General features: G+C 36.9%; 1 protein-coding gene across 1 annotated transcript; it reads right to left on the bottom strand.

Annotated features, from left to right (window-relative positions):
* Positions 1–15,589: 15,589 nt before the first annotated feature.
* Positions 15,590–16,723, bottom strand: MOS (MOS proto-oncogene, serine/threonine kinase). The gene has a single exon (XM_017658955.3). It carries the CDS (start codon positions 16,667–16,669, stop codon positions 15,590–15,592), a length of 1,080 nt encoding a protein of 359 aa, XP_017514444.1. The 5' UTR covers positions 16,670–16,723.
* Positions 16,724–27,163: the final 10,440 nt, after the last annotated feature.

Genomic DNA, 27,163 nt, shown 5'->3' with positions numbered 1-27,163 from the left:
ATTAGCTGATGAACAGGTAGATATAATGTGTTATATTTATACAATGAAATGTAATTTTGCAATAAAATGGAATTAAGTACAGATCCATGTGACAAAGAAATGAACCTTGAAAACATGAGACTAAGTGAATAAACTGGTCACAAAAGACCACATAGTATAAGATTCCATTTACAGGAAATTAAAGATTGAACAATGCTACAGAAACAGAAAGTAAGTTAGAAGTTACCTAAGGGTTGGGGAGGGGAAGGAAAGTAGAGTGACTACCAAGGGGTACAAAGATTTTTTGGGGGTGATAAAAGTATTCTAACATTGATTATGATGATGGCTGCACAACTCTGTGAATGTACTAGAAACCATTTAATTATCTACTTTAAATAGGTGAATTGTATTATATGTGAATTATCTTAATAAAGCTATTTTTAAAAAAACAATTAAGGCAGAGAATTGATCACTGATTTCATAAAATGGAAGTCGTGAAGTATGATATGAGATGTTTCAAGATGGTATTAACGTGGCTTGGAGTGGAGATGACTGAAAAACTTTCAGTTTAAATGGGAGCATATGGATAGTATTTAATAAGCCATTTATTTCATTTTTTATTGTGATAAAAAATAACAAAATTTACCATCTTAACTATTAAGTGTAGAGTTCAGTAGTGTTACATATACTTACCTTGTTGTGAAAGGATCTTCAGAACTTTTCCTCTTGCAAATCTGAAACACTATTCCCATTAACAACTTCCTTTTGTCTCCTCCTTCATCCCCTTGTAATAACCATTCTACTTCCTGTTTTATGAATTTGATTTTAAATACTTCATATAAGTGGAATCATACAGTATTTGTCTCTTTATGACTGGGTTATTTTACGTATAATGTCCATAAGCTTCACACATGTTGTAGCATACTGCAGGATTTCTTTCCTTTTTAAGGCAGAATAATAGTCCATTGTATGTATGTATCACATTTTGTTTACCCATTCATCTGCCAATAGATATATGGCTTGTTTCCACCTCCTGGCTATTGTAACTAATACTGCAATTTATGTGGTTGTTTAAATCTGTGTTCAAGACCCTCCTTTCAATTCTTTTGGATATTTACTAGAAGTGGGATTGTTTGATCATACCGTAGATCTAGTTTTTAAATTTTGAGGGGGCATTCATACTGTTTTCTACAGAGGCTGCACCATTTTACCATCCCACCAAGAGTGCACAAGGTTTCCAATTTCTCCACATCCTCAACACTTGCTATTTTCTGTTTTTCTTTTTTTAAAAATAGTAACCATCCCACCCACTCTATAGGGTGGTAGGTGATATCACATTTTGGTTTTGATTTGCATTTCTCTTTATATACATGTTGGTCATTTATTATCTTTGGAGGAAATGTCTATTCAAGTACTTTGCCCATTTTTTAATCAGGTTATTTGATTTTAGTTGCTGAGTTGTAGGAGTTTATTACATATTGTGGGTATTACTTCATTATCAGATACGTGATTTGCAAAATTTTCTCCCATTCCTAGATTACCTTTTCACTCTGTTTCTTTTGGTGTGCAGATGTCTTTAAGTTTGATGTAGTCCCATTTGTCCTTTTTTTATTTTCATTCCAGTGTCTTTGGCATCATATCCAAGAAATATCACCAAGTCCAGTAACATGAAGTTTTTCTCCTGTTTTCTTCTGGAAATTTTATAGTTTTAGGTCTTTAATCCATCTTGATTTAATTTTTGCACATAGTATAAGATAAGAGCCCAGTTTTATTCTTTTGCATGTGAATATCCAGTTTTTCTAGAACCATCTGTTGAAAGGGCCATCTTTTCCCCACTGAGTGGTCTTGACAGCCTTGTCAAAGATCATTTGACCATATATGTGAGGATTTATTTCTGGGCTCTCTATTCTATTCCATTGGTCCATTTGTCTGTCTTCATGACAGCACCACACTGTTTTGATTACTGTGGCATTGTAACATGTTTTGAATCAGTAAGTGTTAGACCTTCAATTTTGTTCTTCATTTTTAAAATTGTTTTGGCTATTCAGGGAATCTTTAAATTCCATATGAATTTTAGGATGAATTTTCCTGTCTGAAAATTTTTCAGTGGGATTTTGATAGGGATTGTATTGAATTTGTGATGACTTTGGGTAGTATGGACATTCTTAACAATATTAAAGTCTTCCAATCCATAAACATGAAATGCTTTTCTTGTTGTATCATCTTTAGTTTCTCTTAACAGTGTTTTGTAGCTTTCAGGGTACAAATCTTTTACCTTGTTTATTAGATTTATTCCTAAGTATTTTATTCTTTTTGATGATATTTTAAATGCAATTATTTTCTCAATTTCCTTTTCTGGTTGTTCATTGTTAATGGATAGAAATGCAAGTTGTGGCCATATATTTTTACAAAAGTGTTTATATTGTAAATTTTTAGAAATTGATTAAAAAATGTTTTAAAATATTAAGACAGAAAACATCCACAGTACTCCTAGATAATCAGCCCCAAACAAGACTTTATTTTTCTCTGTATGTTTCAAGAACTATTTGGTGACTTTTAAAAATGTATAATCAAACTGATATATAATTATGTACTCTTCCCCATTCACTTAACAATGTAGTATAGATATTTCTGTTTTCACAATCATAACATTTTGAATCAAACTGTTATACTGCAATTTATTTAACCATTCTATACATTTACCTTTTTTGATATTTTCTCCAGAACAAATTGGCTCTTACTGAACATTCTGTTGCTTAAAATGCTTATTTTGTGATATTTCCTAGGATGGATTTCCAGAAACATGATTACTGAGTCAGTGAATAAAATATTTTTGATATTCTTGATATAATTGCCAAACTGCAACTACTTCCCAAAAAATTGCAGTAACCTGTATTGTCACCAGCAATATGGAAAATCCTGTAATTTCTGCATGTGTGTATTTTTTTATTCAGATATCATTGATATATACTATGAAGGTTTCACATGAAAAACATTGTGGTTACTACATTCATCCATATTACCAAGTCCCCCCCAAAACCCATTGATGTCACTGTTCATCAGTGTAGTAAGATGCCAGAGTCACTACTTGTCTCCTCTGTGCTACACTGTCTTCCCCGTGATTCCCCCCACACACCATGTGTACTAATCATAATATCCCTCAATCCCCTCTCCCTCCCTCTCTACCCACAGTCCTCCACCCCTCCTCTTTGGTAACCACTAGTTCCTTCTTGGGGTCTGTGAGTCTGTTGCTGTTTTGTTCCTTCAGTTTTGCTTTGTTGTTACATTCTACAAATGAGGGAAATCATTTGGTACTTGTCTTTCTCTGTCTGGCTTATTTCATTGATCATAATACCCTCTAGCTCCATCCATGCTGTTGCAAATGGTAGAATTTGTTTTCTTCTTATGGCTGAATAGTATTCCATTGTGTATATGTATCACATCTTCTTTATTCATTCATCTACTGATGAACACTTAGGTTGCTTCCATATCTTGGCTACTGTAAATAGTGCTGCAGTAAATGTAGGGGTGCATATGTCTTTTTGAATCTGAGAACTTGTTTTCTTTGTGTAAATTTTTAGGAGTGGAATTCCTGGGTCAAATGGTGTTTCTGTTTTTAGTTTTTTGAGGAACCTCCATATTTCTTTCCACAATGGTTGAACTAATTTACATTCCTACCCGCAGTGTAGGAAGGTTCCCCTTTCTCTACATCCTCATCAGCATTTGTTGTTCTTAGTCTTTTCAATGTTGGCCATCCTAACTGGTGTGAGGTGATGTCTCATTGTGGTTTTAATTTGCATTTCCCTGATAATTAGCGATGTGGAGCATCTTTTCATGTGCCTGTTGGCCATCTGAATTTTGCATATGTGTATTTTTAAGGCACCCCTATTTTTAATTTGAAGTTCTTCAAGTTTTTATGAGAACATTTCCCTATTTTTCATATTTGTCTCCTAATTTGTTTCTTTATCATTCATTGATTTTTGTCTATTTATCTATTATTCCATGACGATTTTTTATTTTTATTTGCATGTGTTCTTTGAAGAAAAAAAAATTAACCTTTGCCAGTCACATTTTAACTAAATATTTTTCTCATCCCATTGTCTGTATTTTATTTACCAATATTTTAAAATTCAGAAGTCATAATTTTTATGTAATTAATCTGGCAATCTCCTTTGTAGTTTTTCTCACTGATTTCACAAAACTTAGAAATCACTTTCTCCTCCAAATTTATTTTAACTACTTGATTCTATTTTATTCCAGTTTTACAGATGCTCTTTAATCCATCTGGAAATAATTTTGGCATGTGGTATGTTAAGTATTTGTTCAAAAAAATATATAGTTTTAGTAAAACTATTGGTGGTAGGCTAAAAGCTCCTTGAAAACAGGAAGCATGACTGGTTTCCTTGACTTTGTCAGATGGAAGAATCTCAAACGTAGCCTCTGTTTTCTTGGGCTACAGCAGCCCAAGCTACAGTTAGGAAGATGGGCTTTCCACTCCTTCCCGCTGCTGGGAGACACTAGCTGCCTGTCCCCTTACTAGGGTCCTGACTTCTCCCCAGGAGCGGGTGCCCCTGTTATCTCTGCCGACGTCTAGATGTGCAGAATCAGGGAAAAGACTACCCCAGCCGTTAGCCGGGAGCGCCCCCTGGCGCCTCTTTCGTTTCAGTTGTTCTGATTTCAGTTGCTCACACATCCCTTCACTCCGCACTGGTCGTTTTCCTGGAAGACACCTCTGAGGATCTTCCCTTCAGTCCCGAGGGTAGCCTAGGCTACTTTGCTCTGACGTTCTCTTCACGTAAATTTATTTTCCATTTCAACATCTCCTCCTCAATTAAAGAGAAGCTGTTATTTTCTGGTTGCCTTTTACTCTTTTCTATCGGGAGAGGTGGAGGGATCGGGAGGAATTAGCCCTAGTGAATTTTCGGAATAAATTCCCAATCAGGGGCTCCCACCACCCTCACTGATGCCTGAAATTGTAGGTTCCAACTACTGACCTGACTCCAGGGCCCTCATTAAAAGAGTTAAAAAAAAACCCGTAACTCTTTAAAATTGAATTTTTATTGCCTAAGGAGGAATCTGTAAAATAGCGAGGAAGGGAGAATACAATGAATGAAATCTAAAAGTGGTCCTCGAACCTAATTAGAGGCAATACGGAATAGCAGACTTGTTGGAAAAATAAACTGTTGACGGTGTCTCCTTCACTTCCTCTCCTAATACCCCAGTGGAGGTGCTACTGAGTACCAGAACCGCCCAGTGTGCCCAGCAAGAAAGCCAGAAGAGATGCTGAACAATCCACAAGCTGCACACTCCAGCCTGAATTCAACTGACTATCACAGAAACAGAATTATTACCCTGGTGGTGGGTTATTCTCACTCAAGTTACAGTAGCAGGAAATTCTGAAATAATTATGGAAAGATACACTCCAGCAGACAATAATAGTTATCTGATCGACACATAGTAGACTAGAGTGACCCTTAAGACATTCATTTGAGAAATAGGTGAGGAAACAAGTAATTTTTCTTTTTTCTTTTTAATGGTTTATTCCTCAGATTGAGGCAGAATCAACATTTCTGAAGGACTTAAAGTAAGGATTACTTAATGTTTGACAAATGTTTGGTCAGACTGACTGTACAATGTGTTCTGTGATTCACAGTTCCTGAAAGGGGGAAAATCTACTTGCCGTTCTGAAGTCAGCGAAATTCTGTAACTTGACTCTTCTGTAGGGGGACTTGCTTCTGGCATTGGCTGCCACTATTCTGTCAAGTTTTTTCCTCCTTACCTTTTAAATTTCTGGCTGTGCTCTATTATTCCGTAGACCTTTAGATTTTTCCTGTCGGTAATTTGATGCTCTGCTCAACAGTGTTCAGGAAGCTGTCTTGCTCTAGTTTAGTCCTTTTCAGCTGCTTCTGCTTTCCTTAGCTGAATGGGTGGCTTGTTCCTCTTTTTATGCTTTTCCCCTTTTGAGCAAGCCTATACTATTTTACTACTCTATTATAAAAAAGTATGGGTTTCACATAATGAGTTGATTCATAAGTATCAAAGTAATCAAAAAGAATATTTAATCACTTTGATATTGTTTGCTTCTAAAAATTCATTTAATAGAAGAGCACATTCAAATACATCCCTATTATCTTCCTCCTCTTGAGATGCACCTACATACTCATTTTATTTCTAAAATGTAATTTTAATTTTCATCACTCACACATGAGTATCAGTTAAAGAGTCAGCTTGTTGTAAAGAATTATTGCAAAAAAAGGGAGGTGCTCCAGGATGCCACATCAACTCTAGGAGTCTTGCTATACTATTTGCAACTCCCTTGTGCTGTTGGTTTTGGTTTCTAAGTTTGTACCTCTAAATATCAGACTTATGTGGACCTTTCTTAATTTTTTTTTAGTTTTAAGTATTACTTATTGACTACTTTCTGGAAGATTAGGATTTCATTTCTTTCCCACCCTTATCCCCAGAACCTAGAGCCACACGTCCCTTCCATCCATCTTTCCATCATTGTTACATTGTAGCTTTGGTTAGACCAGCACACAATGTTGCATTATTATAGCTATATATAAGCACATTATATTTCTCAAATGCCTTTTATGCTTCCCTTTAAATAATCATTGTCAACTACATTATTCAAATGCTTGTCCCAAGTAGTGCCTTCAATAGTAATTTTACGAATTAGATAAAATAAATTGTTTAAACATTTGAAGTAAGGAAGCTCAGAGCAGGGTATCCCTGCCATTACCACCATTCCAGGTGGTGCGTGGGACAGTTACCGACATGGGCTCTGGCCCTATCCCTTAGCTGTGTGACCCTAGGCAAGTTCTTAATCTGTCTTTGTCCCCTCATGTTCAAAAAGGAAATAATAATCATAGTAAATAGGGTAGTTGTGGGGATTTCATTTGATATCTAAAACATTTTACAGTCCCTGGTACATAATACTCTCAATAATTTTGTAATCATGATGATTTTTTTCTGAGCACTGGAGATAGTAATACAAGAGTGATAAGTGTTGTGTAGGAAATGTGGAGTGTGATGGGGAAGTTTATCAGAAGGATGTAACTTAGTCTGGGGCATTGTAGTCTTTTTCCTTTAAGGCCATGACCCAGTCAGCTGCTCTCCGCTTTGAACTTGAGAAAAGTCAGAAAGAAAGAAATTTGCACAATTCAAAGTATGTTTACTGTGATTTAGTTGGCTTGAGGAAAGCTGGATGAAGGGAATGGCAAGGTTTATGTACAGAAGAAAGGAGCAATTCGGAGACAGGATGCAAAGTGGTTTAAGGCAAAATTGTGCAAATTGAGATTGATCTTATTTTTAAATATTCTTTCTACTACATTTTATTATTTTTGAATAGGTAATACATTCACATGGTTCAAGGACAAAATTAATATAAAAGATATGCAGCAATAACTCTCATTACTATTCTTGTCTCATCCATCTCTTTTCCTCCGTATATATTAACTTTAATTTTGTTTTGTTTTTCCTTTGAGAGTTCTTACACAAATACAGCAAATATGAATATATATTCCTATTTCCCTTCCTTCTCTGACAAAAGGAAGCATAGTGCGAGGTATACTCATTTGCATTTGTTACTATCTTGCACCTTGCTTTTAATTTAAAAATATATTATGCAGATTTCAGTAACAGTAAAAGGCTTATTCATTCTTTTTTTCTCTTGTGCATAGTGTTTTCTTATACAGATGTTTTGTAATCTAACCAGTTCTTATTATAATCTAACCAGTACTTGACTTGTTTCCAATCTTTTACATTACAAAAATGCTGCAGTGAATAAAAATTTGTTCATATACCTATAAGTACATCAACAGGATAAATTTCCAGAAGTAGGATTACTGGATTACAGGGTAAATGATTTTGTAATTTTAATAGATATTACCAAATTACTTTCCATAAACTTTATATAAACTTGTACTTCCACTAGCAATATTTGAGAGGAACTGGTTGCCCAGGTCTCACCCATTTTGTCACATTTTTAGATTTTGGTGATTGGCTTTCAATTCCCATAATGGAAAATGGTATCTCAGAGTAAGTTTAACTAACAATTCTCATATCATATATTTAAGGATATTCATGTTTCCATTTCTGTGAATCAATTTTCCTTAGTTCTTTTTCTTATATAATTCTAAGAGCTCTTTTTATATTAGGGAAATTGACTACTGTGATTTGAAGTACAGATACGTTACCCCAATTTGTTATTTCTCTTTTGACTTTTTCATACTGCTGTCTTTTTTTTCATGCAGCAGTGTTCCCCCTTTTTGTAGTTGAGAAGATTGTTTCTTTTATCGCTCTTGACTTTTCCATTTTACTGTTATAAAGGAGTTTACTCTTTTTTTTAGTACTTCTCATGACTTCATTTTTTAAGTTTAAAATTTTGACCCATTGAGAATGTATCCTGGTGTATATTGTGAGGTCTAGATCTTATTTTTGTTCCAGCTGGCCACATAAGTGTCCCAACATAAGTCATTGAAAAGTCCCTCTTTTCTCCACTGATTTAAGATACCATCTTTATTATATACTAAATTCCCATGTGTTTGAGTCTTTTTCTGGACATTCTATTCTGTTTCAATGGTCTCTGTACTTTATACATCATACTATAATATTTTCATGACTTAGGTTTTATATAGTATATAAATATTTGATAGGGTTAGTGCTCCCTTGAGCTTATCTCTTTCTGAATTTTCCTGGCTCTTTTTGTTTCTTTATTTTCCATACAAATTTTAGAGCCAGCTTGCCTGGTTTCCAATTGGAGATACATATAATATAAATTTGGATATCTATATATAATATGTATATATGTATACACACATATATATGATATACATACACACATATAATTGGAATTGTTTTAAATCTAAAAGTTAATTTAGGAAGAATAGCCACATTTATTGAGTCATTTCATTTTGTTTTATTTAAGGCCTCTTATATGCTTTTTTTAAGAGTGTTTTAAGCTTTTCCCTGTAAATATTTTGCACTTTTTTTAAAGCTTATACCTGGGTATTTTCTTTTGACTTTAATTGCTTTATTTTGAAATAATTTCAAATTTGCAGAAAAGTTGCAAGAATGATACAAAGATCTCCCAAATTTTCATTCAGTAAAGATTCTCCAATTGTTAAATTTGGCCACATTTACCTTATCATTCTCTCTACATATATTTATAATTATTTTTCATTCTGCATCAATTGACATTAAGTTCAGACATTGGTAACTCAATACATTTTAGGTACTTCAGTATTTTCTAAAAGACAAGGAAACATTCCAATATAACTAATATAACTATCAAAATCAAGAAATTGATATACTATCACGTAATACTACCATCTAATCCAGAGATGCCATTCACATTGTGTCAGTCGTCCTAATCATGTCTATTATAGGACTGTGGTCCAATCTAGGGTTATGTATTGCATTAGTTTATCATGTCTTCTACATGGAACCAAATTCCCATATGTGTTTGAGTCTTTTTCTGTACATTCTGTAGGGCAACATTCTTCAATCTTTCCTTGTCTTCCATGACCTAGACAGTTTTGAAGTACACAGGCTAATTTGGGTTCATATGCTGTTTCCTTATGACTTGAGTCTGATTATATAGTTATATATCTTTCCCAGGAATACCACAGAAGTGGTACTGTTTTTCTCAGTGCACCATATCAGAAGGCATATAAAGGCTATTTGTCCCATTACTGGTGATACATATTAACTTGATTAAGATAGTTTATTATCTAGCTACATCATTTGTAAGATAATATTAGCAGCATTTCTCCACCATAAGGATAATTAATAAGTATTTTATACTTATTAGCAATTAATATCCATTTGCATTCTATTGTACGGTAGAGCTTTCCTTTGTCTTTTATTTATTTATTTATATCCTATTTCATTCCTATTTTTTTTTCTATTATTGTAATGCTCAAATAGTCTTAGCTTTGGCCAGAGGAGATCTGTTGAGTTAGTTCCTGTGTCTTTTGACATGTCCCTCTCATTCCTGGAGCACTTCCCTGTTAGGGGCATGAGATATTGTTAGTTCGCTTTCCCTGCTCTGGAATCAGTTATTTCTTCAAGAAGCTCTGACTTCCTTCTGCTGTAGATAACAGAATTCAGAAACTAAAACCTGGTGCTAAGTCTGCTTCAAAATGTCATATTTTAGGGCCTCTCAAAGGACAGAGCTAGAAAATACATGTATGTACATATACACATTTGTCTATTTCTGTATCTATTTATCACTATTAAAACTATGAGTTCACAGTGATGCTTCCAATTTCAATCCAATGAAATATGATTTATTCTAGATTTCCTGCTTTCTGTACTTGCTGACCCATTCTCCAACAATTATGAAACTTGGCTCCCATTATTCTCAATAAGCGTACTTCTTCAACCCTCTTGTGTACAACCAATGTCCCTCCCACACTAGCCGAGTATCCCATCTGCTGGTGCGGGTATCAGCAGCTATGTAGGCTATGCATGTGTCAGAGAGAGTATTTTCTTTTTCATTGCTACTATAAAAGAAATCCTCTTCTTTTATAAATTGTAACTTTTTTGTTTACTTAATTGATGATGTCTGTTGACTTCACGTTAATTTTGTATCATGCTATCTTACACAATCTTCTCAGTGCTCGAGTTTTTCTATTAATTCTCTTTTTCCATTATACATCCTGAAAATAAAACCCACAAACAGAATTAATTTTCCATATTTCTTTACAACTTGTAGACCTTAGATGTTCTTCTCTTTTCTAATTTCACTGAGCAATAAAATGTTAGATAGTAGGAGTGGCAGTGGTGGGCATTCTTATGTTTTTCCTGACTGTAGTGGGAATGTTCCCAGTGATTCCCTATTAAGGTGATGGCTACTGGGTTGAAATGCATATGTGTGTGTTTTATAACTTTTTAACTTTTTGTTTCATAATAATTTTAGAAACACGAAAAGTTGCAAAGATAGTACAGAGAATTCTTGCATACCCATCACTTAGCTCTCCTTAATGTCAACATTTTATATAACCATGATACATTTATAAAAACTAAAGAAATTAACATTGGTATGTATACTGTTTTTAAAAATCATGTTAAGGATTCCTCTTTTTTAGTCTCTTTAAAAATTGGGAATGAAAACTCAATTTTGTCAAATGTTTTCTCAGTATACATTCTTATTTTTAATTTTGACCAATTGATATGATGAATTAATAGATTTCCTAGTGTTGAGTCATCCTTGCATCTTGGAATAAGCCCACATTACTAATTGTGCATGTTTGTTAATCATGAATATGTGCATGATTTTTTAAATTGTTGGATTCTGTTTGCTAATATTTTATTTAGAGCCTTTACTCTGATAGTTAAAATAAGACTGGTTTGTAGTTTCTTTTTAAAGGCAATCTTTATCAGACTTAAGTGTAAATGTTATTCTTAAAGATAATTTGGAAGTTTTCCTTCTACTTTTTGTGGCATCAACCTGGTCTTTACGGTTTGGTGGATGTCAGTGGAACCAGGGATCTTATGCCTTCTGAGGCAGGGCGGGAAAGGATTGGACCTTTTCTATTTCTTACAAATTGGACTGTTTAGATTTTTCTGTCTTCACTGGGACCAGATTTGGTAAGTTATAGTTTCCTAGACTATGTATATTCTTCCAGGTGTGCAAATTTATTTCATTAGAGCTATGCAGAGTTTTCTCTAAAAATTAAACAATTTCCCAGGCAAAACTATAGCAAAGGAGAACAGATCAGTGGTTGCCAGAGGCTAGGGGTAGAGGTGGGATGATTACAAAGGGCCAGTGCAAGGAGTCCGGCAGCTGATGGAATTGTCCAGTATCCTGATTGCCATGGTGGTTACACAGATCCATATATGTGTTAAAACTCATAGAACTGTACACCCCCGAGAAGTCAATTTTAATCTATGTTAACTAGAAATACATTTTTAAACTTAAAAAAAATATTAAACAATTTTCCTCTTTTGATCATTATTCACCCTTTATTTCTAATTTTGTGCATATGAGCTTTTACTTCTTTTAGGTCAAGCTACTGGTTTGTCTGTTTTGTTGATTTTTAGTTAACTATTTTATGTATTTATTAATTCATTTACTTGTTCTACTTCATTCAACCCATTAAATCTACTTTAATTTCTGTTTTAAAAATCCCCCAATGTTTTTTTGTTCTTTCCCTAACTTTAACTCATATGCTGAATTCATTTGTTCTTATTCTTTTTTTACTCATATTACTACTTGAGACTACAAGTTTTCTTTGACTTTGTTTTCCCATGGCTTCTAACATAAGTGTTTTCATTATTGTTGCTCTCTAGAGTTCCTGCAGTTTTGATCTGCATTTTCTTTTGACACTCAGTTACTTAAGAGTTTTAAAATGTCCAGATAAAGGAGCTCTTAAAATTTTGTTAATTTTCTATTTTATTTGTCTCTACTATATTTAGATTTTAGAATTTGTGCTTTTCTTCATACATAGATCAGTTTTCCACAGTTGGTTGAAAATCAGCTATATTTATTTCTTTAGGGTCTTCAATGCTTTTGTAAACACCAGATGTATACTACTAATTTTGTCAAAGTCTTTAACATCATCCCTAATTTCATGCCCATCTAATCAGTTTTCAGCAGGGAGAAGTAAATCAGTCTGCTATAAACAGTGCTTCACTTTGCTTGTCATTTCTGGTCTGTGAAAATTGTTACTATGGTATTTGGTTCTTGGTTCACAGCTATTCCTGACTTATTTCTCTACTGTGAATTGTATTCTGTAACATTATCAAATATCCTTCTTTGGCTTCAATTCCATTTTGTCTTTGATAAAATTGAGGCTCCTACTTTTGGTTTTCATTTACTTGGTATGTTTTGGTGCATACTTTATTTAAAAACTTAGGACTATATTTTAAAAAGTAGTATATCTTACAGCAAAGAGATTTTAATAGGTGAGTTAAGCCATTTGTATTTATTGATATGACAGATATTTGATCTTAAAGCTGATGCTTTATATTATTTTGTTTCTATAGTTTATATTGTTGTCTTTCATTCTATGTTTGGCTCTTTTGCCTTTTTCTTTTGTTTTGGTAGCTCTGATTTTGAGAAAGGGTATTTGCTGTATTTTGTTCTATTATTTACCTATATATAATTTCCTTAATCCTAGACAACATTTATGAACTTACTTCTATGAACAATAATAGCATTGACAGTTTGTACCCCTTTCTCCCTCCCCTCCTCTGCCCCAATTTAAGTCAATAGTGTATGTTCAGTACTTATCTTTGTACTGTTAAATATGCCTTTACCTCTAACTTGATTTGTCTACTTTAATAATTTCCTGTGCTTCTTAGCTATTACAGATGAAACAATCCATGAGCTTCCTCTACCTCCCACTGCAGTAGTCTTCCTACATCTCAAAGGCTTCCTTTCTCTGTAACTAAAAGGCCATCATTATTTCCTACAAATATGGCATTTCTGGGGCTTGCTCCAGGCAACCATACCTTTTTCTCTTTTCAAGCAAACTCAGCTCAGGAGGCTTCTGCACCTGTCTTGCATTCCCAGACCCCGCCCCCAGAGTGCCCCTCTCATGTTCAGAAGGCGCCTTTCGCTGCCACTGTCGGAGCTCTGCCACAGCTAGACTATCCCTCCTATACACCTTCTGTTCCCTCTTCTCTGCGAATGATTGTAAACAGCTTGCTCAGATCTCAGCCCTGTTCTCAGGAGTTTCTTCTTCAAATTTTGCACTTCACAGTGGGCACCAGGACATCTATTTTTGCCAAGGGTTTCTGTGATCTGCCCCTGACAGGTTTCTTGGTCCTCCCTGAGCTATCCCCTGGTGCTCCCCCTACTCTTCTTACATGGGCTGTCCAGGATTTGCACATCACCACATACATTTGGAGTCTACACATTTTCTATGTCTCCTAGTTTCATTGACTATGGAGTTTCCGAGGCTCCCCCTCCCTGTTCTCTTTGTTACTCTGTATGGTTTCCAGGAGAAGGGAAGATCTGAATGTAAGCTGTGGTCATGTTCATTCTGGCCATGAATTCTGGACTTTTATGCTGTTACTAGGGGATCCTCATGCAGCCCACTGACAGTCTGCTGTGAGTTATTTCACAGGCTTTAGAATCTCACTTAACACACTTAATGGAATAATCTGATCCATTGTAATGTTTTCTGATCCATTGTCTGAGATTTGCCATGGTGAACTCCTATTGCTACAATAAACAGAGGAGGGAATTATTTATTGGTATATGATGCTTTGCTAAGTGACATGGACAGAGCTAGCAACACTGTACCAGTATTTTACAGTCATGGACAGCTCCCTTTTGCTTCTCTCAGGCACAGTTCTGAACTATGGTCTCACTCTGTAGACCATGTTAACAATCACTGTTAACAGAAGAAAAATAGAAGTCCACAGATGTGAACTTCCCCAGTTTCTCTCTTTCCTATGCAAAAATTTACCTTTAGTGGTGGTTGTGCCAGGCTTTTTTGCACACGGCCCAGGAAGAAATGCTTGTTCTCTCCATGGTTATGATCTCTATCCCTAGGTACTACATTTGATTTCCTTCACAGGTTTTTAAACTTTACCAGTTACCTTTGTCTCCTCTTGCTTCTCTAACAAATAAATTCGCTCCCTTCATCCTAAAACTCAACCGAACCAAAAATCCAAAACATTTCTCTGTACCTTTACCCTTTTTAAAGGTTTCTGCTTCTTTTTTCTTCCTTAACAGACCAAATTCAGCTTCTCATCAAGCCTTTGCCATAGATGTCTAGTTCACTGTAATGGCCTTGCTCTCCACCATTCATGGAAATTGCTGTTGCTAGATAGAAGTCAGTGTTGTCAGTCTTTTTATAATGACAATATCCAGTCATCTCGTTCTTTTAAATCTTGTGTACCAGCAGCCATTGCCTTGATTTCTAGAACAGGCCATCTAATTCTACTTGTCTGCTCACCTCCCTCCAAATGTTAAACATTACAGTTCCTCAGTGTTATTTTTTTCCTCACATCTCATAATCTTTGTCATTGACTTCTGAGTCCAAATAGCAGGGAAAAGAGATCCAGTTTTGAGGCATTTTAGCAAAATTTTTCTACTCATGGCAGGCATGAGTTCAAAATATCATAAGAAATCGTTTAAGATATTATTCCTTGAAAAATAAATTTACCTCAATTTGTGTTTTCTGTATGAAGGTCATGGTAAATACGAATATTTTGGAAGGGGGGAGGAGCAGGAAAAAAATCATTTTCACAAGAAGTTTTTACTTATTTGGTATGGGCGCAAGCAGACTGTTTAGAGTTAGGTGCTGGGTATAGAACATATTTGAATTTGTAGAAAATTTTGGCATTTTACAATTCAGTTCTGTTTAGAAAAATTGATTTCATCAATAACAAACTTAAGTAAATGGACTACTATAGGACTGTTACAGTAAGCACACAAGCTGTAAAAGCAAAGCGTATAACCGTAAAAGAATGTTAGTTACAGTATTAAGATGACCACTAGTTTACAGCTCTGCTGTTTGTCTTAGAAAAAACATTTGAGACTAAAAGAGTTTTTAGTAACTTTATTTTCTAAAAATCTATCCTACAAATATGTTTTTTTTCCTTCTACACATTCACTTCTTCAAAAATGAATAGAAACAAAAACCAAAGTTTATCTTGATGCAGGTTTAGAGTCAGCCAAATCAGCTCTTAAAGAGTTAAGGTCAACCAGAAGGAGTTCTGCACTCGGCCGCTGCACAGCACTGGCCCTCCAGCAGCCCTGGATGATCTTCTCAAGTCTTTTCCCGGGAATGGAGTCTGTGAAGACAGCTGCTGAAAGAGACGGTCGCATATTATAGGCCACTACAGCGTAGAGCACGTACTGACGCTCCCCTGAGTAGGGCAACTCCTTGGTAGTCATTTGCCAGAGGGTGATGGCAAAAGAATAGATGTCAGCTTTGGGTGTTACAATCTCTCCTTTCAGGAGCTCTGGAGCTCGGTGGGTGTAGGTGCCGCCTAGGGGGTAAGGAGGAATCTGGGAGCAGAGCAAATCTTCCAGCTTCTCGGAACAACCAAAGTCACCAATTTTGCAGACATCCTGCTCACTGATCAAAATGTTAGCCGGCTTCAGGTCCAAGTGCACAATACTTTGTGAGTGAAGGAAAAGCAGGCCATTCACAACATCTAGGGAATACTTCAGACACTTCCCCAAATTTAATTGCTCGGCAGCACAGCAGGGAGGCTTCACCACCTCCACCTGCGCCTCCTCAGGGCAGCTGGCAGCACCATATATGACTTGGTGTAAGGTGACATTGCCACCAAACTCCATGATTATGGTGCCTAGACTGTTGAAGCCTGCAGGCGTGCACGTGCTGGCAGCCACAACCCGCACGATGTTGGCATGGCGAAGCCTTGCGATGTTGAGCTCAGCCCAGAAACTGCGCTGGGAAGCCAGCCGGTTCTTGGTGCACTTGTTCACTTGCTTTATAGCCACCGGAACGCCGTGGTAAGTCGCCTTGTACACGGAGCCAAAGCCCCCGGTCCCCAGCCTCTGCAGTAGGCACACCTGTTCCCAGTCAATGGAACACCAGGCCAGCCGGGGTGGCAGCCGCGGGGCCCTGGGAGGCGTACCGCCCAGGGACAGCTTCCCTGCCTTCCCCGGGAGTTCCGAGGGGCTGCTGCAGGGCCGCGAGTCCAGTGACGGGGAGAAGTCGCCGGGAAGGTGGGGGCGCCGTGGCAGGGGTGAGGGCATTGCCCTTCAATGCGGGCCCCACAGCGGCTCAGGTAAGTGACAAGGAAAGAACCCTCCAAGATCGGAAGCATAGTTGACTGAGTTCTCCTTGCCCCACCCTAGCTTTTTCTCCTCTTCATTTCCCCCAAATGAGCCACATCTGTGCTGTGTACTCAGCAAGGGCTTTTATCAGATGGGGAAAACAATTAGAATGAAGCCCAATAATCCCCTTCAGATGAAGGCATTTCTCTTCAACACTTACAACGAATTCTTATAAAAACAAGCTCTCTGAGAGTTCACCGCATGAACAGCTCCGAGCGGCCCCGGGACTCATCTCTCTTATACACTATTTCTTTAATTATAATAAAACTGGTTTTCCCTTCCCCCTCCCCCCTCCCACTTTCCCCCACTCCAAGTCTCATCCCCTGAACATTATCAGTTCCCACACGACCACAACAATGCAATGAAATTATTTCACACTTTGCAGGCTATAATGATTGTCAGTGTTATTCTGCAGCTGCATTAAATCACATCCAGCAGTTATTGGCAGAAAGAATTGAAATGCAAACAGCTGACATTTGTTTAACCTATTAGGGCTAATTAGGTGAAACATTCATATATGCATTAAAAAAAGTAATCAATCCAAATAGTATTATTGATACAGGTCAAAAGCATAAACCTAAATTCATGGGGAAAGGAAAATTCTCTGACATTCCATTCAGTTTATACAGCAAATTAGCAAGACTTCTTAGCAACATGCTGACTTCCTAACAAACTTTCCTTCCCAGGCAGTTGGGCCCATCCAGTAAGCTCCCTTGCAAGAGAGATTCTCGACTTGGCAGCAAATGAGGTACGGAAGTAATAAAGCAGAGTTGGGGGAGAAAAAAAAAAGAATAAAAATGGTTCAGAGCTTCAAATAATAACAAATAGGGAATCCTAGGAGGAAAAATCTAAAGAAATAAAAATGGCACAGATTCACTAGTCCCTATATGTAATGTGGAGAACCAAATGTTGAAATTTCAATTCAGGGTCTTGCTGTCCAACATAAGTTCTTCCTTTCTACTTTTTATAATAAAAAATTCATTTTCATTTCATATCTCTGGAAAAAAAGACACTATTACCCTGTTGACTTAGAAACACATGGAAAATGTTAGGATCTGCATTAAAAAAATGGTAAAGATCTATTGTACTTAGAGCACATAGGTGATAATGTAACCACATTTTTATGATAATAGGTCTATGCTTATGAAGTGTATTCTGGTTCTGAGAAGGTATGTTAATATATAAGGCATTTACATAAGTCATTTCAAATGTATTGAGCCCTAGGATAGGAGTTCTATTTTATACTACCTGTTTGCCTTAGTATGTGATATTGTGTGTAATATTTAACCTGTTTGAGCCTCAATCTTTGCATGTAAGAAATTTGGATAATTATCAAAGTAAACTTTTTTAGTTTGGAATAAAAACAGGGGAGCCCTGTTTAGATTAATCAAAACAGAATCTTAAAAATGTGAACTATGAAATATTTTAGTAGAAAAGCAGTTCCGTGCAGTTATATCAAACCCCAAATATAAAAAAATGACAGTAAATAGTAGAATCAGAAAGTAATAAAACTGTATTCTATAGTAAGTCTCATTGCAAAGTTTATTCAATAGCCATCACATAGTTGGGATTATAATTTAGGGCTCTGAAACTTTAACATGGTTATTAGGAGTGCTTTGTATTAGCCAAATAAGGGCAGTACAGTGACTTGACCTCCTCAATATTACACGAAATGCAAAATGATGTGACTTGTTATCATGTGAATATCCATTTTAAAACAGCCTTCAGGGCCAGATAGCTTGGGTTTCTTACTGTCCTTTGTTTCTCATCATCAGAACAAAGAACTTGCCTTCCTCAGGATTGCTGGATTAACAGCTCCAAATAGGTAGATTAGGGCCTTATAAACAATACTTAAATGCTAATTATTATTTATTAAACTCATGAGAAACAATGTATAAGGGTTTATACCAAGAAGAAACAGAGCTGTTGGACAGTATTGGCTTAAACGTACAGATTGGCAAATGACCAACATAATGAACTCGGGGCTTGTGAATGTACTGAGTACTATGTTTTCATTAGTATCTCATATGGTATGTAACTCGGACTTTGAATTTTATTTTTAAATAAAATTAGACTTTGAAAAATGAATGATTGGTGCTATTATCTTAAAGATTATATAACAAGTCACATCATTTTGCATGTACCCTACCAGAGCTGAAATAATTCATTTTATTATAAAGCACAACCAATTTAAAATTGGAGTACTTTCTGCTGCACTTCAAATTTTTGAGGTTAAGGAAATAGGAGCATGTTGCCTTATTATACACTAAAAATGAGAGGGTTAACACGAATCTGATAAAATGCAATAACCTTGTCATTCCCATATAAAGGCAAAGAATAAAAATTTGTTGATAACAGGGTAGGCACGATCTACCCTAGAATTGCACAGGAAGCAATGGAGAGAAAATAGACCCTGTGCGCCTTACTGACTGAGGAAAAAGGCTCTCAGGATTTACTTTCTCAGCTTTTTAGGCAGCATGACTATTAAGAAATACTTAAGTGTCACGCAAACATCACGCTTATCCCAAGATATGATGGAGAGCTCACTTAACTGTACTGCCTCTAACGAGCTCGAGGAGCGCTGACTGCTGGAGGGAAGTTCTGGTCTCCGCGCCATCGCCTGGTTAGCGCGTGGTCCGGGGCAAGCCCGGCAGCCTAACCACCCAGGCGGAGCGGCTCCGGTTTAGGCAGCAAGACCCACAACTTCGCCGCTGCAGGGCGCGACGTACGGGCCCCGGAACTCCGGGGCCGGAGACGCAGCGAAGTCCCCGCGCTTTGAGGGCGCCCAGGAGCACGTGGGCCGGGCCGACACCCCCAGGGGGGCTGCTACCAAGGTCAAATGTGCGCTGAGCTGCTTCCTTTCCTTGCCCTTTTGCATACACAGAATTTCACTGTCGTTTCATGTCAATTCAGAGTCGTCACAGAATCTCTAGGTAGGCATAAAAATGCCCTACCAACAACGCAGGAAACCCCGCGGGCGCCGACCACGTCCGAACGGCCGCGGCCCTGTGTGCGCACGCGCGCCGTGACTACGGCGCCACCACGGGGGACCGTTTCTCAGTGATCTCAGGTTACAACCCGATTTTGGGACGTTAGGCAGGAATAGGCGCGTTGGCGTCGTTCAAGCATGGTGCTGCTCTTTACAAGCGTGAATTAAGGTAGAAGATTCACTGTTGCCTTTTTTTTTTAAATAACTGAAACACTAGTAAGTGAATACATATGCTTTAGCAAAATAAAAGGATGATAAAGCCAAATTTGAAAAACATTAAAACATTTCTTCTTACACAAGTGGGATTATACTGCTGATATTATTCTGAAATTTGAATTTTATAATTTGCAGTTTATCTTCGATTTGTTAATCACGTTGGTGCATAGAGAGCTACTTCAGTTTTTCTAACATGGTCTAGGGCAGATCCAACTTTTGTGGAGCCTAATGCTTATACAAATGGAGGGAACCTCTTTAAGAAACAGATTTAAAATTAGCCATGGAAGTGAATATTTTTAGATGAGAGATCACAAGAAATTACATGTTTTGTAAAGTTGACAACACCCACACAAAATCCAGGTATAACATTTTACTACTTGACATATATTAACTTTCCTCTACATTTTGAGGGGATAAACTTTTTATTACCTCTTCAGATGACAAAGATTCCATCAAAATTTCATCTTGGCATAAGGAGATTTATTAAATTACGGGTTTATTTTATGGAAATTAAACCAAACCAAAATTTGGGAGGGCTTAAAGCACTTGGGGGAGGTTGCTTACATTTAATTCTACTCACTGTCAGTCAGACATCCAACACAACAGAATAAGACAATGTATTTTGATCTGGTGATGAAGGCAAGTCCAAACAAATTGCCACTTCTCTAAAATATTTGTTTAGATATTTTATTTCTGTTGATATATATGGGTCCGCGGATCATTTCTCTGTGAAAACTTTGTTGATTTCTGATTTTTACAACTATCATTTAGGTTTTCATGGACACAAAGATTAAAGAATCTCCTATTGCATCAGGTATCACTAATCCCTTGGGTTAGTAATGAGATACTGTGTCTTGGCTAAAATTATATGAGTAGAGAATGAGTTAATTTTATATTTATATACATTTCAATTCATAAATGCAACTTTGGCCAATAGTAGTATTTATTACCTAGTATGTTTTTTGTTTAAAAATTGCTTTCTTAAAATTCAATATAAGAATACAAATGGTCTGTATAGCAAAGGACACCAGCAGAACAAAATGGCAACCTGCAGTATGGGAGAATATATTTGTAGATGATTTATATAAGAAGGGATTAACATCCAAAATATATAGAGTTCATACACCTTAACAGCAAAAAACCAAATAACCTGATTTAAAAATGGGTGAAGAACCTGAATAGACACTTCTCCAAAGAAGAAATACAAATGGCCAACAGGCACATGAAAAGATGCTTTACATCACTAATAATCAGGGAAATGTAAATCAAGACAATGAGATAACACCTCACACCTGTTAGAATGGCCACTACCCAAAAGACAAAAAATAACAAGAGTTGGTAAGGATGTGGAGAAAAGGGAACCCTCCTACGCTGTTGGTGAGAATGTAAATTCATACAACCACTGTGGAAAGCAGTATGGAGTTTCCTCAGTAAACTAAAACTAGAAATAACATTTTACCCAGTAATTCCACTTCTAGGAGTTTCCCCAAAGAAAACAAAATCCCTGCTTTAAGAAGATATATGCACAGCTATGTTTATCGCTGCAATATTTACAAGAGCCAAAATATGGAAGCAACCTTAAGTGTCCATCAATAGATGAATGGATAAAGATGTGGTGCATATACACAATGGAATATTATTCAGTCATAAAAGGAAAAGAAATCCTGCCATTTGCAACAACATGGATGAATCTAGAGGATTTTATGCTCAGTGAAATAAACCAGAAGGAGAAAGAGAAACACCATTTAATTTCACTTAGTTGTGGAATATAAAAGCAAAACAGAAGGAACAAAAGAGCAGTAGACTTGTAGACACTGAGAAGTGACTAATGGTTACCATGCGGAGGGGTTGGGGTGGGTGTGGAGGGTGAGGGGGATGAAGGGGCACAAAAATTCTCAATCATAATATAAGTTGATCATGGGGATTGTAGTACAGTATGGAGAATATAATCAGTGACTTTGTAACATCTTTCTATGTTGATAGATAGTAACCACACTAGAGGGGGTGAAGATTTAATAATATGGGTAACTGTTGAACCACCGTGTTGCATATTTGAAACCAATATAAGATTGTATATCAATGACACTTCAATTTAAAAAATTAAAAAAGAATACAAATGAAAATAAAGGAATATGTAAGGGTTATGTGACTATGATACAAAATCTCATAAGGTGTATGTAGGACTGTAGTGGGAAGGTTAACATGGCAGAGAAGTGCTTGGGCTTTGGAGCGGTCGGTGTGGATTCCAATCCTAGAACTAATACTACTTACCAGCTGGGTGATCTTGGGTAGATCACTTAACCTCATCTTTTTCACCTATAAAATATAAATATTGGTAATGTCCTGCTTCTTATCTGTATAGTACTTAGAACCTGGACATAGTATTTAATATATGTGTTTTGATTACAGTATAAAACTAATCAATAGTTTTACTAGCTAAAAATTAAAAACGGTCCTAGAAATTTTCAAGAAAAACTTAAATTCATAATCGTCCTTTAAAAATTAAATATCATTAAAACTTAAGTCATAAATAAAAAATTTGTATTTCTATTTAAGTTGCATGCATATGTGTAGGAAGCCTTTTCTTTAAAACCACATTTATAGTTCATCACTATCTTTCAAAGCTGGAGTTTGATAAAATGTAAGACTAAAAGGACATGGATAAACATGCAAATAATATCCAGATCACAACTTGTAGTATCATTCCACTGACATCATCCCTTAAGCCAGAAAATTCTTTTTAATTATGTATTTAACATTTACTAAATCCTATATTGTTTTACTGATAAATCAATCAAAGCAATAGCATGTTCGAATAAAGGATTCAAAAGTAATATAGGCTACTCAGTTCACTATCTTACTCATTTTTATGCTAATTTTTATCTTGTATCTCATTATGGACTCATGAATTTTCATAGATTCAGAATGGTGATTTAACCAACTGCAATAATTATTACATTTTATTACTCAAACTGACACCCCTCCCACACCCCACCCCACCAGGGAAGGATAACACTTCTGTTCTTTTGACACAGTCTGATTAATCTGAATTATTTGTTGTCTCCTGCTACAGATATAAGCCCTAGGATGATAACCTACACTACCACCATCCTCACCCTCACTTCACCCACACCTAATCATAAGTCTACACCTAAACCTAACCCCAACCCTAATGATGAACTCTAATCTTCACTCTCACTGTAACCATATCCTCACCATACACCTAACGTTTACCTTAACCCTAATGCTCACACTACAGATAAACCAACCCTCAACCTCACCCACACCATATGGAACCATAACCCAAATAATAAATCTAAAGCTAACCCTTAGCCTAAATGCCAGTCCTAACTCTAATCCTAACAACAGCTTCATCCTAAACCAAACCCTATGCTGAACTCTACCTGTACCCAAACACCAACATCCTTATTCTCATGCTCACCTTCATACACACATAACTGTAAAGCTAAACCAAATCCTAGCTCTAACCTGAACATTAAACCCAATCCCTAACTCAAGAAGTAAACATATACTTACCCTACACCTTACCCTAAAGCTAATCCTAACTCTAACCCTAGCTCCTAACCATCATCCTCACCCACACCTCACTCTTAGCCTGAAGCTAAACTTAACCCAACACCTAACCCTAATGTCACATCCTAACTCAAACCGAAACCACAACTTCACCCTAAGCCTGAGCTTAAACCTAAACCTAAACCTAAACCTAACCCTAATACTTACTCCTAACCTGGACCCTGAACCTGAAATCCCAAATACCTCAACCTGAACCCAAACCCCAATCCTAAAACCAAACCCTTACACCTGAACACGAACTCAAACCCTGAACCCTAACTGTTGACTGCCACCATGACCCCTGACCCAGACCCTTAGGAATGCAGAGAAACGACCATGTCCTGCTATAGCCCCAGTTGCATATGCTAAAGGACTATAGCAGAATCATCATTTGGTTCCTTAGGGTGGCTCTTTAGGTGCATAGCTCTGTTGTTAGTCTCACCTTTATGAACATGATTTCCTTGTGGGACACTGGTATTGACAGAAAGGAAATGTTCCCTGTCGAATGAATCTCTGTTCCTACAGGACTGAGCTAGAAGCCCAGTGAATTCACCTGTTATTGTACTTGGGATTGTGGTTCTTCTAGCACAAACTCCAAGCCTAAGACTAAAGCTCACCCAAACCAGAATAGTAAAAACTAAACCCTAACCCTAAACTCTGAACCTAACTCTTAATGTAACCATATCATCCCTGTAAAACTAAGACTAACCCCACCTCAAAGCCTACCCATACTCCTTAACACTAACCCTCAACTTCATCTTCATGCACACACTAATGTAAGCCAAGACCTATTCCTAACACTAATCATTACATTAAACCTGAAAACTGAACTCTAACTGTAACCCTATCCTCACCCTACAGTCAAGACAAAACCTAACCCTAACCCTAACCCTGGCCACACACCCCAGTCCCTCACCTTCACCCATACCGAACCATAAGCCTAAACCTTATCCTAAAGCTAACCGTAACATTCAAACTGAAACCTAATTCTAACTGCAAACAAACACTCACCCTACAATGAAGGTTATATCTAACTCTAATCCTAACCCTGGAAACTCACTCTAACCCATAACCTTCACCCACACCTAACTGTAACCCTAAACCTAAACCTACCCCAACCCTAACACTGAATCCTAAACACAACTCTCACCATATCCATATCCTCACCCTACACATAATGCTAAACTTAACCCTACCCTTACCCACACCCAAACCCACATGGAACCATGATCCTAAGCCTAACTCTAAGCCTAACCCTTAGCCTAAACTGAGTCCTAACTCTTTTCCTAACCCTAGCTTCCTCCTAAACAAAACCCTACTCCTACACAAACACCTACTCCCTCACTCTCACTCTCACACTCACGCTCACCTTCACCCACACATAACAGTAAAGCTAAAGTGAAAACTAGTTTTACCCTAAACTTTAAGCCCTGTCCCCAACTCAAAATGTAACCATATCCTTACCCTACATGTAACCCTAAAGCTAATTCTAACTCTAACCTAGCCCCTAACCCTCACCCTCACCTACACCTCACTCTTAGTCTGAAGCTTAACTTCACCCTACACTTAATGCAAACACCACACTCTCACTCAAACCGAAACCATAGCTTCACCCTAAGCCTTACCCTAAACCTAAACCTCACTCTAATCTTTACCCCAAAACTGGACCCCAAACCCAAACCCCTGAACCTGAAACACCAAAGCCCTCAACCTGAATCCTAACCTCTATCCCAAACCTAAATCCTTACACCTGAACATGAACCCAAAACCTGAACCCTGAACCCTCTTGACTGCCACCCTGACTCCTGACCCAGACCCTTAGGAATGCAGAGAAATGACCATGTCCTGATGTAGCCCCAGTTGCATATGCTAAAGGACTACAGCAGAATCATCATTTTGTTTCTTAGGGCGGCTCTTTAGGTGCATGGCTCTCGTTAGTCTCACCTTTATGAACATGATTTCCTCGTGGGACACTGGTATTGACAGAAAGGAAATGTTCCCTGTCAAATGAATCTCTGTTCCTACAAGGCTGAGCTAGAAGCACAGTGAATTCAGCTGCTTTGTACTTGGGATTGTGGTTCTTCTTCTAGCACTCACCCCAACCCTAACCCTAAAGCTCACCATAATCAGAATCATAAACACTAAACCCTGAACCTAACTCTCACGGTAGCTATATCCTCCCCTTAAACTTAAAACTAACCCTACCCCAAAGCCTACCCATACTCCTAAACCCTCACCCTCACCCTCACCTGACCGTAAGTCAGAACCTAATCCTAACCCTAACCCTAACTTTAAACCCAATGCCTAACTCTTACCATAAACATATACTCATCCTATAGTGATCCTAAACCTACCACTGACCCTAACCCTGGCCGCTTTTCCTAACCCTTCCCCCTTCCCCTCCCTCTCACCTTCACCACACCTAACCATAACCTTAAACCTAAACCTAACCCCATTTATCCAGAGCACTCTGGAAAGATAGCATTAGAAATCATAACACTAAAGTTTATTAGGTTCATTTTCTTAGCCCTTGTTTCAGCTCATTTTAGCTTACAGATTTGGAAAACCTACTTGGTTTTCTTTTAAAAGCATGGGTTTGTATTGATATTTCTCATTCAATTCTAACATCATGGCCCATAATAAAACATTTTCATTTATAATTTCCCTCTCCTTTCTTTTATACTTAAAATTCTGATTTTAGACAAAGTTAATATAATTCCTTGTGTTATCAGACAAAATGATTCAATTAAGTTTAAGATTTTTTGTAGTTATTTTTATCCTTCTACTGAATGTCACTATGGATATAGTCAATTTTCTTTTTCATAATAACTCATTTTGTGTGGCTTTGTAATTACTTATATCATATATGATTAATTTGTTTTTAATTTTTATTTAATTCTGTGAGGTTTTCAGCATAACTAGCTAGCAGTTCCTTAGAAGGTGGTGTCTTTCAGCCAAAAGGTTTTTTTTCTTGTGTGATATTCAAAACACTGGAGGATGTTAAAAATACATTCTCAGAGGCTATCTTATGAGATGGGGAAGAAAGGTGAAATCAGCAAATGAATTTCCCAAGTGGTATATGAAAGTTTCATTTAGTCCCAGCTGTAATAATCAAGTGCGATATTATGTGCATAAGATTCATATGTACAAGTTCTGGTGGGGACAGCCCAATTCTGTGTTCTGTTCCATTTCTAATAATAGTAGAACCTACATAGTTTAATGTATTCCATTATTATTCAATTTAGTAAATAGTAAATATATTAAAGCCTTTAAAATGTGTTATTCTCTTTTTCAGCTTCTATTAATAACATACATTTTCTACCAACTTAATATTATCACATTATATAAAAGTTTACACTGTATAAATCCAAATGATTTTCTAAGTTGATTTTATCACAGTCCAGTGCCAAAGTCTTTAATTTTCCTTTTAGGAGAATTTTAAGGAGGGATGTCATATCTTAGAATTCTATATTATTCCTAAGAAATGCTGTGTTAGTCCAGGTACTCTGTGGAGCAGACAGCAAGCCAAGATTATATGTGCAAAAAATTTACTGGAGGGACATCACTGAAGAAAAATTAGGAAGCTGGAGGCAGCTGGTGAGATGCAGATCTGACCTTTGTGAAGGACAGAGGGA

The sequence above is a fragment of the Manis javanica genome, chromosome 2 (genome assembly GCF_040802235.1).
Source record: "Manis javanica isolate MJ-LG chromosome 2, MJ_LKY, whole genome shotgun sequence".
NCBI lineage: Eukaryota > Metazoa > Chordata > Mammalia > Pholidota > Manidae > Manis > Manis javanica.
The sequence above is the reverse complement of the archived record's forward strand: the minus strand, read 5'-3'. Positions and strand labels throughout refer to the sequence as shown.